The sequence below is a fragment of the Leptosomus discolor genome, chromosome 2 (assembly GCF_034619465.1).
Source record: "Leptosomus discolor isolate bLepDis1 chromosome 2, bLepDis1.hap2, whole genome shotgun sequence".
NCBI classification, from domain to species: domain Eukaryota; kingdom Metazoa; phylum Chordata; class Aves; order Leptosomiformes; family Leptosomidae; genus Leptosomus; species Leptosomus discolor.
The window spans coordinates 17,532,498-17,545,320 of NC_141392.1; the positions used below are offsets into that span (position 1 = coordinate 17,532,498).

Here is a 12,823-nt window from a genome sequence, read left to right on the forward strand (position 1 = left end):
AACGATGACACATGAAATGTATGTAACTTGAGAGCTTGCTCTGCAGTCTTAACTATCCTCCCAAAAAATTTAACCAACAAAAATAATAATTAACATAGGTGTTTCATAATCCTTCCAAAATATTTTCTTAGTAAGAAGGTAAGTGAGGATTGTTTTACCATTCAACAGAAAAAGAAGACTGTTTAATGTGGCTGTATGCCAATATATGAAAACTATTTTAAATGAGTATTTTTGCAGTGGTCTGGAGGATCATGAGCCTAAACGTTGAATGCTCCCTAGCTGAATCACTGTGCAACCCTGCACAGAACACATAGACACAGGAAAGAAAGTCAAGATGAAAATTACTTAAGCACATTAACACTTATAATTCTGTACTATTCAAGAAGCTGGAATGTCCCAAATTAAATTTAGGACAGAGACAGACTTAGATGCACCCTTACTAAAGTAAGGGTTGTCTGAGAAGGCAGAACAAAAGGCAGCAGCATAGACACACTGAAGGAGTGTGCGAAGCCACCAGTGCAACGCTCACTGGGCCTAGGACTAGCACGTGCCCAGAGGGTATCTTCTGCAATCCTCAGGCAAAATTTCTTCCAGTAGCAACCAGGCCTCCTAAAGTCTTTTTTACTCCAAAGGATTTAGACAAAACCAAGCATTTTGCACCTCAATTTCCACGTTACATAAAATGGAGAAAAAACCTGGCTCACCAATAAAATAATTAAGGAGTTAGTCTCAGTTGTAGTAAAAACAAATTTTACATGTTTGAGGTAATGCAACATGCATAAATAAAGTGTAGCTACCTACCTCAAGCTGATAAAGAGTTTTACTCCAGCCCACACTTGCATATTTGATAGCGCATGCAAATACAAGCTTTTAACATATGCCATGAGGAATTAAGTAACAACACAACCTTCAAATTGAAATTAATATTAGTGCATGTAGTCTTTTTTAGAAAAAACAAAACAAAACAAAAAAGTGCTACAAATCTATAAAAGTAAAATACAAATTGATGTTGATTCCTAATAAATGTAAAATGTTACCCGGTGTGATACTACAGCTTGCAAAAAACCGGCACAAGACAATATTTAACCTTGGCCTATAAGCAAGCGTCACTTCATTAGTACAAATTAGTAATTTAAGGTATCAGAGGTAGGTATAAGCTTTACATGAACTCCCAAGGAAGTCGTGCATTTGTGAGATACACGTACGTACTTTCTTCCTCATTGTGAACACCTGCACATATTCTTAACTTAGATGAAGTTTTCTTTCTAAAGTAGTCTTGGTGCCATCAATGTTATTTGGTAACGCCAGTGCTGGTGCATTTATAACAACAGTAAAAGCTAAGATACACATTAGAGGAAAGGCTGTTTTATTAACATTCTGAGCCGTCATTTAGCTATCGGGTAAAATACGACATGATTTGTTCACAGAAATTAATTGATCAAAAATGAAAAATTATCAGAGTTTTATGTTCTGATTGACGTTATCTCCAAAACATTATATCACATATTTATTTGAACTAAAAAGTGGATAAAACCAGGAAAAATATTAAGAATATCCTAAACCTGGTAATGTTATTTTCAGCTAGCAACTTTTCTCCTTCTTCAATTCAGTACATATCAGGAGATAGCTTTGAAAACATCATGCAATTTCTCTGCACAATTCTACTAATACCTAGATTTTGATCTCCTTTCCACTATAAATTCATCCTGTAATTCCACAATGCTCGTGCAGAAATGGCATTCAAATTTGGAACACTGAAATTTAAAATACAGTCATAGTAATTCCGTTTAAGAGATGCTGAGGTTGCTTGTATTTGATGTTTCAGAACCTTGGCAAATATACCTTCCTCTCCTAAAGTGACTCACTCGCATTTGACAGGGGAGTGGTCTGCACAGGAGCTACCACTGCAGTAAGTATCACTCCCAAACAAAACTAACTGACAACAAAAAAGTGATTAATGATTGAAAAGAGCAAGAGGAGCGACACGCTCAGAATAAATATAGAAATACAATTTCTAAAAGGTACAGAGACATTCATAGAAAAAGAAAATTATCATCAAAAGTACAATACTATGCAAGGTTAATGCAAAAACCTATCCTGAAAGAACTGGGGCACTAAAAGGAAACAATCTGCTACCACATTGTATGAAAAAAAACCTTGAACAAAACATGCCTAAAGCATGGTTTCTAGTTCACTAGCTACAACTAAGATCAAATCTCATTACATATTGGCTATTCATCTGAAATATCACTACTACAGCTGTTATATTATCCATCTTTTAGTAGTATTGTCCTCCTCCTTCTATGTCCTTTGCTGTGTACAACACACTCCCAAAAAGCCACCACAGTTAAACTTTCAGGAAAAGAGCATTAGTGGCATTTAGATGAAGTGTTTTCTTTTCCTTTCTTTTGCTTTACCAGTTGAAAACATCCTGATAAAACTAACAGTGGAACAGCATCTCATTTCAAAGGCAGATCATTTAACATATACTCAAGTGCTCTTTACATTTTTTAATCACTGCAAAACATCCCCTTATAAACAGGCATTGTATTACAGGAGTATTAATGATAAAATGCCAAAGTGGCATTTAGAACTTTATAAACGTGGCAACCTCACTGGTAAAGCCACAAATCAAACAACAAAGGACTGGGAATGTAAAGGGTCTTTTTTTCTTTTAAACATTCATAGCAATAAATACAGAAGCATAATAATTACTATGTTGTTTTCAGCTGCAATACTACTTAATTTTCATCCAAAATTTTACATCAACACCTATTTCATCTTGGGGACACTAGCTATTTGAGGACGGAAACACGGCATCTGCTGAATAATACACAATAACAGTGCTGAATTTCAAAGGTTTTTATCTACTTGGAGCAAAAGGTAGAGATAGTAGGCATCTGTTCTTCTGGGAAGAGTTACTACCCCATATGCAGACTCACTGGGTCAAACACAGCAGTTTATGTAGTAGAAAAGTACTCTCCACTTGGCAACAGGAGACAGCAGTTTACCCACAAACACATTTTAAAAGATCCAAATTAAATGGAATACAAAAACCTTTCACATCAGGTTCTAAGTGAACAAACAGTTTCTCAGAAATAACATAGTTGAAGTCTCAGAATTCAAGAAAAATACTCTGCTTGGGTTTTTCCACAAGGCATTATCACAAAGAGCTCTTTTTAGCAGGTAGACACAGTTCTTCAAGAAAACTACCAGACTTCAAAATATTCGAGAAGACCAATCGGCAGCTTAGCACCACCTTAAAGCACCCCTAGCTACATACTTTTAATGAAAAGCCACAATCTCAAAGGAAACAAAACACAACCCAGTAAGAACTCGAAACCAACCGTAGTACACCTTTTGGACAAAAACCAAAACCAAAACAACCACCCCCCCAAAAAAACCCCGGAAAACCCCGAACACCCAAACCCCCTTTTCTGGAGCAAAGCAGCCAAGTTGGAGCAGTAAAAGAAGAAATGCCCAGTACAGACTCTAATTAAGCACGATAGATGGACATATCAAACGAGCTCATTCTGCCAACCTAACGATTCAGCTTAAACAACTGGGGGGTTCCCTCCTGATTTCTGTTACAGCAAAGTACGTCTATCAAGTGCATTTGAAAATTCTGTCTCTCGTAAGGTAACCTTTTCTTCTGCATACAAGAACTACCATGGAATTCAGTAGAGAATGATACATTAAAGAAAAGATGAGCCTAGTTTTGGGGAATAATCAATCATGGCCTCCAAAAAAGCTAGACACAAGTGACTTAATATTTTCCTTTGAACAGAATACATTATTTTTTTATGTACCAAGGTAAAGATAAGTACCACAGTTTAAGTACTTCCACTCATTTAGCAAAATGCCCTCACTTCAGTTTAAAGATGATTTAAGTCCAAAAGAAAATGGTGAAAAAAATCCAAATTAGACCACATAATGATGTGTTTTAAAATTCCGACCAGATTGAACAAATTAATTAAGAAACAGAATCTGACCCTTCAATAAACCTGTTCAAAGTTGATCATATTTCACAAACAGGTTTCCAGTTTTGCTTTTATAAATTATGGATCACTAACTTTGAAACCTGCCAGCGTGCAAGATTCATCAGATGCATTTGGATATTCATTCATGTCTCTGACCATATGGTAAAGGTTAGCAACAGCTCGCAATAACCAGAACGCGTAGGAGGGTCGGATCTATTGTGCTTACTGTTACAGCAAATACTTGTTACTAGCTTAAACTCTTCAATGGGAATTATCTTCACTCCATCAAGTAACATCCAATAAATCCAACAAGAATTTGGAGCTCAAATTACTCACCTGTGAACATAATGCAACTGATGAACTGAATCAATAGCTATCACCATTTCAGCCAAATAAAAACGAGCCATGTCTTCAGGTAGTCTGTCCTCAAACTTGCTGAGCAACGTAAGCAGGTCTCCTCCAACATAGTAATCCATAACCAGGTACTATGGAGTGGGAACAATAAGAAAGGAGAAAAAAAAAAAAAACCAACCCAATTTATTGAGTGAATCGGAGACTAAAAACTAATTGAAGCATAAAAACTAATTTATTGCAAAAATTATTATGTGCATTAAAAAAGCTAACCAAGATGCAGAGACATTCTGAAAACAGTAGCTGGTTCAGCCTCATTTTAATATTTAACCTATTTGAATATTTTTCATATTTATACCTCTCCAAATACAGTAAGCCTCATGACAAAATAGTATCAGCTTCACCCACTGTCCTATCAGCAAACACAGAATCAGAATAGAATCATAGAATCAAATCATAGAATCATTAGGTTGGAACAGACCTCTGAGATCATCAAGTCCAAAATATTTAGATACTCTGGATTCCCTTCTAAAAACAACACTCTCTGATAGAATGCAAAAGGAGTAAAGGATTAAAGCACAGACCTATAAAAATGAAACCAACTGTGTTTAATTGGGATCTCATATAAGGGCCCTAATTTCCCAGGCTTCCCTTTCCCTTTTTTCCCCTACCATCTTCTTTTCCCATCAAACAAATGATTTTGGAGAGTAAAGTTTTCAGACTACTCAGATTAAGGCAAAGATTGAAAGACTTCCAGTGGCTCACGGTATAATTCCAGATACTGTTGACATTGTGCACAATACAGGATCTGCCAAATACAACGGAAGGTGTCACCTTCTCTAACTGAAGTGATGGAGAAAAGTACATTTAATTTCTGATTTAGTAATGAAACATAAAACCTGCTTGCCATTGAATCAGGTGCAAAGACTTTAAAGAGATCACAACCTTTCTCCATTTTACTGTACTAAGAATGAAATGCCACTTCCTTATGGTCAAAATGACTGGAAAAAGTAAACTTAAGAAAAGTGTGAAACTCACAATTAATATTTTTTTAGCTTACATTAGTTTGTTTTAATTGTGGAACTGCAACAGGAAGGGGAAATGGGGAAAAGAAAAAAAAAAATCAAACTAATTACAACTAACTAATTATAAGCAATCTAATTTAACACCCACTGCTCTGACATTACTTTCAAATACCATTGTGGACAGACTAATTACAATAATCTCCATTAAAGTATACAGTATCTGAAAGCTTTTGCCTAGAGTTCCAGCCTCTGCTTCCAGGAAGACAGCATATATCCGCACGTGAAGCAGTGACTCTTAACAATAGTGCATAATGAATTCCAAATAATAAAAAAAAAATAAAGATGCATTAATGTATATCCCAATTTTATTCTGTTAAATTTTGATAAAGTAACTTAAAGGGACTTCTTATAACTAGTTCCCCGCATTTGTTCAAGTCTTTCTCACCTTCAGAAAAAGAAATTAAAATATGTGGAAAAAATTCTGCAAAATTATACCAGCTATAAGGAAGATGTGGGGCAGGCAGAAATCTTACACCTGTTTCTTTTCCTTCATACTTTCCATAACAATAAAGGTGATGAACAAAGATTTTAACAATTTGATGCAGAATAACCTGGGCATCCTCATTGATTCCAAGAGCTTGAAGAAAGTACAAAATGCATTTCCTCAAAATTTTACATGTGCTTACAAGCAAATTTTCATCTCTGGCTTTGTGACATGAATAATAAACTTCTTACATTATGCTCACAAGCCTTACACAAGATAAGTATCTTCTATTCAGTGGTGCTCCTACGCTGCCTACTGAAACAAGTTCTACAGTATTAGCTTCTCATGTTTTACAGTTTTAGAAAATACATTAAACCTTTGGAACTTAATATAATAATTAACTGATACACTGTACAGAGATCTGCAAAAGCTTAACTTACTGCTTTGAAAGTATATTGAAAAAAACCTCTTAAGATTCTTATGACTGATGTGGCATCTCCGCACTCATTCTTCAGCATTTTTAAAAACAGTACAACTTAGTTACTGGATATACCACAATAACAGAATTTTGGCTCTTACAACACAAGACTCTGCACCTCCCATTTTGCAAGAGCAACGCAGCAGCCTGAAGACAAGGAAACCTTCAGCTCCTCAAATATGCCAACACTTAACCCTAACTCACAGTATTAAGTGAGTGCACTTGAAGTTAAAGACATGCATAAGAATCAAAGCTAAGTTTAACTACTACATTTTTAATAAAATAATTCAGTCAATGTATAGCATCCTGTCCAATGTCAAAGATCCATACCCTTAAAAAAAAAGGTTTTTTTTAAAAAAAGTTTTAAAAATGCTTTTAAAGTGGGCATTTAATCATAAATCACAGATTCATTTAGGTTGGAAGAGACCTCTTGAGATCATCTACTCCAACCTCATCTGCTCAAGTAGGGTCAACTAGACCAGGCTGATGACAACTGTGTGCAGCCGGCTTTTGAGTATCCCTAAGGATGGAGACTCCTCAGCTCCTCCAGGTAACATGTTCCAGTGTTTCACCACTCTCACAGCAAAAAAAGTCTTTTCTTGCATTCAGACAAAATTCCACATTTCAGTTTGTGTCCATTGTCTCCTGTCCTGTCACTGGGCACTGCTGAGAGGAATCTGGCTCCCTTGTCTTCATTCCCTCCCATCAGGTATTTATACACATCGACAATAACCCCCCAACTCTTCACTTATCTGGGCTGAAGAATCCCAACTCTCTCAACCTCTCCCTTAAATGAAAGATGCTCCAGTACCTTCATCATCCTTCTGGCTTTGCACAGTACTTGCTCCATCGCTTGCACTGCAGAGCCCAGAACTGGACACAATGCTTCAGGTGCAGCTGCACCAGGGCTGAGCAGAGAGGGAAGACCTCCAGTGACCTGCTGGCAACGCTTTTTCTTGTGGCCCAGAATACTTGGACTTTTTTTGCTGTGAGGGTGCATTGCTGGCTTACAGTCAGCTTGTTAACCATCAGGACCTCAAGCAAAGCTGCTTTCCAGCCAGTTGGCCCCCCAGCATGTACTAGGTTTATTTTATTCCACCCCAAATGCAGGACATTGCATTTCCCTTTGTTGGGCTTCCTGAAATTTCTTTTTGCCCAGTTCTCCAGTCTGTTGAGGTCCATCTGAATGACAGCACAGCCATCTGGCATAGCAACCACTTCTCCCTGCTTTTTATCACCCGTGCACTTGCTGACGGTGTACTCCATCCCATTGTCCGGGTCATTGATAAAGATGTCGGCCCCAGTGCTCAGCCCTGGGGTACACCACCACTGACTGGCCTCCAGCTGAACTTTGTGTCACTGATCACAACTGCCTGGGCCCAGTAGTTCAGCCAGTCTCCAATTTACCTCACTGTTGCTCATCTAATGCATACTTTGTCAGCTCATCTACTATGATGTTACAGCCGACACTGTCAAACGTCAAGGTAAACAACATTCACTGCTCAACCACATCTCCTGCTCAACCTACACAGATTGGTTTTTTCTTTAAAGACCCTCTCTGTTATATTTATTTTAGTAAAAAGCATGTAGAGAACTAGTGATACTTTCACACCAAAATGACGAAAAACAGCATTACTGATATTTTCCGCAGCAGGCTGCAAAACTAGCTCCCATTATCAGACTATCAAAGATAAAGAACAGAAGCTGCTCCGTGCTTAATGAAAAAAAGGCAACTAGCAAGATTAAAACAAATTCTAGAAAGCTGTTGTGGAATATATAATATTTTCTTTGAAATACTATTAATAGTAAGATCAGAATTACATAAAACATGAGATTATTTTTACTGTCCACATTAAGAAAGCCTGGAGCTGGTTGGGAGGTATTTAAGTCAACAGTTAGGTTCACGAATGCAGAGCCCTGTTTCTATATAAACTCCACCAAAATCCATGGATCTCCAAGTGTCTGAGCTGACAGAACAGAAAGCAATATAATGGCAAAAAGCATTGCAATTCTGCAAGAATTCCACGTATAGCACTTCTTTTATTGGACACATTGGGGGGGGGGAGATTATGACTGCATAATATATTTTTAAGAAAACATTAGAACTTATTAAGGATACAGAATCTAAAGCACAGGGCAATAAAACCCAAATAAGGAAAATCTATCAATGTGCAGTTGTTTACTTTTTCAGGCAGAAATATAACCAAAACTGTATCACAATCAAAACATATTTTAAGTGGGAAAGTTTTTGTAGAAAATTGGCACTTTTTCCTCATATTAGCTTCTTTTTGCAAGTCTTTCAAAACACTTGAAAACTAAATAACATTAAATATTAAAGAGACACTTTAATCTACAATTACAGCTTTCAACTCTTATTTATGAACATTTAGTGGCATTCTTCCACGGTGCAAGAACATTTCATTGCTTTATGACTTCTCAGTGGATTTAAGTCCTCAAAAAAGCAAAGACAAATCAAAATGAACTGTTGTTTCAAAACAGGGTTATTCCCTATCTCTAACTGTAAAATGGTAATCAGCAATGTTAATCACAACATTTTAAGTCAAATAGAAAATTTGTATTAGTAAGTGCACTTTTATTTTTATGAATCCAATTAAGCTGGAGTGACGAATTATAAGAAAGAAGATGCAGATAGACCAAATGCAAAGTGGTTTAGAAAACAAAGCTGCATTCCTGAGATATTTATAGAAAAACTTTAAAAGTTTCTGACCACTCCCTACCCTTCAGAATCTTATGCACAAAATCACAGATCCTCACATGTCTATATGGTCTAGAACACCAAACTAACAAATAAACAAACTATATATCTGACTCAAACCACAACTAAGAATCTGCATTTACTATCCATAAACATATAAAAGCAACACTCACTAAATAGTTTTCATCCTGGAATGCATAATGTAATGTTGTGATCCACTGGTTATCTCCATTCACTAAGACATCTCTCTCTTCTCGAAAACAGGCTGTCTGAAGGGGAGAAAAAAATTATAGGCTTTAAGTAAAATATATAAACACATTTTACAAATTGACTATGTTTTAACACTCTATTTTGGGGAAAAAAAAATTCAAAACTGCCTCTCAGTTAAAAAGTCATTTACAGTTAAAAAGTCATTTACCACACTCTTCAATCTATGAAAAACTATGTATCAGAAAAGTTCACCTTCTTCAAATTTAAACAGTTGTACACGTCCATATTGTTAAGTGATGCAAAGAGAGAAATAAGCTGCTGCTGCTGCTTCCTGTTCTCTAAAAATCACAATTCAAAATCTTATCTTTTTGTACATACAGATACTTAAATCAATTAAGAGTAATGACAGAATAGCAACATAAGCCTGAAGAACACAATCAAAAAATGGCTTTATGTAATTATAACTGCAATATGAGTTAAAGAACGAGAATCTGGAGTCTTGTGTTATTGTTTTATCTCATCACGCTGTTAGCCTAGTTTTACACTTTAATTTTCACATATGCAAAGTTGTTCTTGTCCTTTGAAAGTAGCTGCCAATAACTTCCATGTAGACGTAACTTGATAATCATCAACCAGTTGGGGTTTTCCCCACATTTTTTGCTCAGGAAAAGTAGGACAGAATTGATTATTGCTCTTGCCAGATATAAGCTGTTGACAAGACATCCAGGAGGACCTCCCCTCAACATACTGGAAAGAAACACAGGAGGCCAAAGGTGCCTTCATAGCAAGTGGAACACAGGCGGAACAAAGACTGCCAGGAAACACTAAGGAATACCTCAGAGACGGACAACACAGGTTTCTATGAAACAAAAGACGACACAATGTGAAGAAAATAACCAACTGGAAAGCAGCAAGGCAGTTAATCCAATGGAGGTCTTGCAACCTGCCCCGAGAAGTGAATAAAATACTTCAGCAAAAGCAGCTTTACAGAATGACCGAGGAAAATGACCAAACAGACAAGAAGCCAAAAACAAACTATAGCAAAGAAATATGATAAATGTTTTGAAGGGACTAAGCTCTGAAGTGACTATCGCAATAAAACAAAAGGTACCAAATAGCAAAGCCAACACACAATTTTGTTCAGAAAAATGTCTAAAAGATAGTGTAAAAGAAAGAATAATAATTGTATGGACTCTATTTGGAGGCAAATGGAGAGTTAGAGAAAAACATAGACCATAATATCTTCCAGCAACCTCTGCTACTTTACAAAGATGTTTCATCAATTTGAACCATGCTTTGTCTCTTCCATCTTAGGAGATAGCTAAATTTAAAGGAAATCCAAGCCTTTTCTTTTCACTTTTTCAATTTAATTTCGAAAAACAATAGGCAAATAGCAGAACTCTGACATGGTTATTGTTGGCTGTGAGATTTGGAAAGTGAAGAATGAAAAGCAAAATACCATTTTAGATTGAGCTATGCACAAGAATACATGCAGTAAAAACAGAGCACAAAATAAGTCCCTCTTCCAAGCAAATAAACCATATCAAGTCTTGGTTTGGTGAATACAGTGAGTAAGAATAATGCAGACCAGGAACAAGATGGTATACTTTAATCATAGCACAATGCATGAGATAAATCAGTGAAATTTGAGAAAATGATAAAACATACTTTAAACAATTACCCTCAAAGGTTATTAAATGAAAAAGGGACTTGGGGGTAGGAAAAGGAAAAAGGATGATCTTCAGAAGGAAGACAAGCTGTTCTATACTTTATTTTTTCCCTTCCTTGTTTGTAAACTCTTGACATATTTCAGAGAGATATTATGAACTCTTGTTTTCACAGGCATAAATGACACGTATCTCCGTTTGTCATGACACAGCTCACAGGATTAGTTACTAGAGAGTTTATATAATTCAACTTGGTTTTGCCATGATTTAACAAAAGACCACGCATTCCTTGAGTGCTCTAGACACCCACCTCCGGGCAGTATGCCTAGAGCTGACAGCAACAGCTATTACCACAGCAGATCACAGCTGAGAGTTAACAGCCAAAGAATCTAAGTGGTTCATGGGCTTCACAGTACTTCATGACAAAAAAAAAAAAAAAAAAAAAAAAAGGAAGAAAAAAAATGGTAGTAGTGGTTCTTGTAATTGCTGTAACATTGGCTCAATTTTTTTTTTTTAAATGAAGCCTTTTTTTGTGCCTTTCATTATTTCAACACTACACTTTGTCTTCCCTAGACACAGCCTCCTTGAATTGCTGGCAGAGAGCTCCAGAGGTCATCTGATCCAACCCTCTGCCACGGCAAAGTCAACTTAGTGCTTTGGTTATATCTATACTGTTATCATGGCCTTCAACCAGCAAAGAATGCAGGCCGCTCGGCTATTTGGTGCTCACGCCCTTACAGCTCAGAGTTAGCACCTTCCGTGAGTGCTGACTGCTTCCATGCTGTATAATATTTGCGCTGGTCTCCCCTGAGCCTCGTCTGGCACCGCCATGGCACGCATGTAACTGTAAGTGATTGTCAACACTTAGGGTAACAGGTCTGGGAGCGTAATAGCAAGCTGTTGCACACCTTCAGGTACTCATTGTATCAGTAATGTTCTCAGTTCTACATCACATCTTGGAGTTTTCAACAGTGGCAAGTATTTGGAAAACTTATGCTCTTTATAATACAAAAGAGAACACCGACCTCACAACCTTTATCATTTCATTATAACAAAATTTTTGCATATGATTACTCTCAGAGCTTGCAGTCATAAATCTTAATCTGGCATTCACAAGCCTCTTCTGAGTACATACTCCCTTTCTGCTTTTACAAATGACTCCCACTTCTCACAGAGTTGATAGAGGGATACATGAACAACTTATTTCTACCATTTACATATACACCTATCTATACACTTGCCTTGCATTTTTGGACTATATGATTTTCCTGTGTATTTCAGTGTTAGTGCAGCACATTGCTAACAGAGGCAAAATGGGTCATTTTCCCTAGCAGTAGTAACAAGTGACATGCGTTCATCAATGTTTAAAAACGACAGGTTACAGTTGTTGAAGGTCATGCTTTGTAATGCATTTTCATTCCAGATGGTTGTCTTTCCACTGTACACCCATAGGTTACAAATAGATTAAAAACATAGCTGTAATTCTTTTTAGGCTAATGGTTCAGACTTTCAGAAACTCAGCTGGACCCATGGGAAGAGTATTTTTAATACCTTGCATAGAGAAAAATCTTTCAAACCTATTTATAACTGTATTTTAATGCAAAGAAATTGCTTTTAAACTTACTTTAAAAGGGTACATTTAAAAATAGAGTGGAACTTTATCTCTGGTCTTTTTCACTGAAATAATAAAACTTACAGTAATGACATCTGTCTTGGAGAGAAATACCTCTTTGTATTGAGACTTAACGCCAGATTGCTCAGTATCTGAATAGTTTCTGGATGAGGAGGAAGCACACTGTGTACATCTAACCACAATCTGCATGCTATTTATACTTCTTAATGCGATAACATATTCATTAAAAGAGACAGGATGTGCATACATCAGAAATTGGCTTTAATTTGTATGGATACA

The 12,823-nt window shown here is 36.5% G+C and overlaps 1 protein-coding gene across 5 annotated transcripts in view; it reads right to left on the reverse strand.

Annotated features, from left to right (window-relative positions):
• Positions 1-12,823, reverse strand: part of CDC42BPA (CDC42 binding protein kinase alpha) — a 191,916-nt gene that overhangs the window by 109,823 nt on the left and 69,270 nt on the right. For all 5 annotated transcript variants that reach the window (XM_086460661.1, XM_086460663.1, XM_086460662.1 and 2 more), the window contains exons 4-5: positions 9,208-9,303; positions 4,317-4,465 (exon numbers count right to left, since the gene is read on the reverse strand). In XM_086460661.1, coding sequence (XP_086316787.1) covers positions 4,317-4,465; positions 9,208-9,303 — 245 coding nt within the window. The remainder of the gene's footprint in view (positions 1-4,316; positions 4,466-9,207; positions 9,304-12,823) is intronic.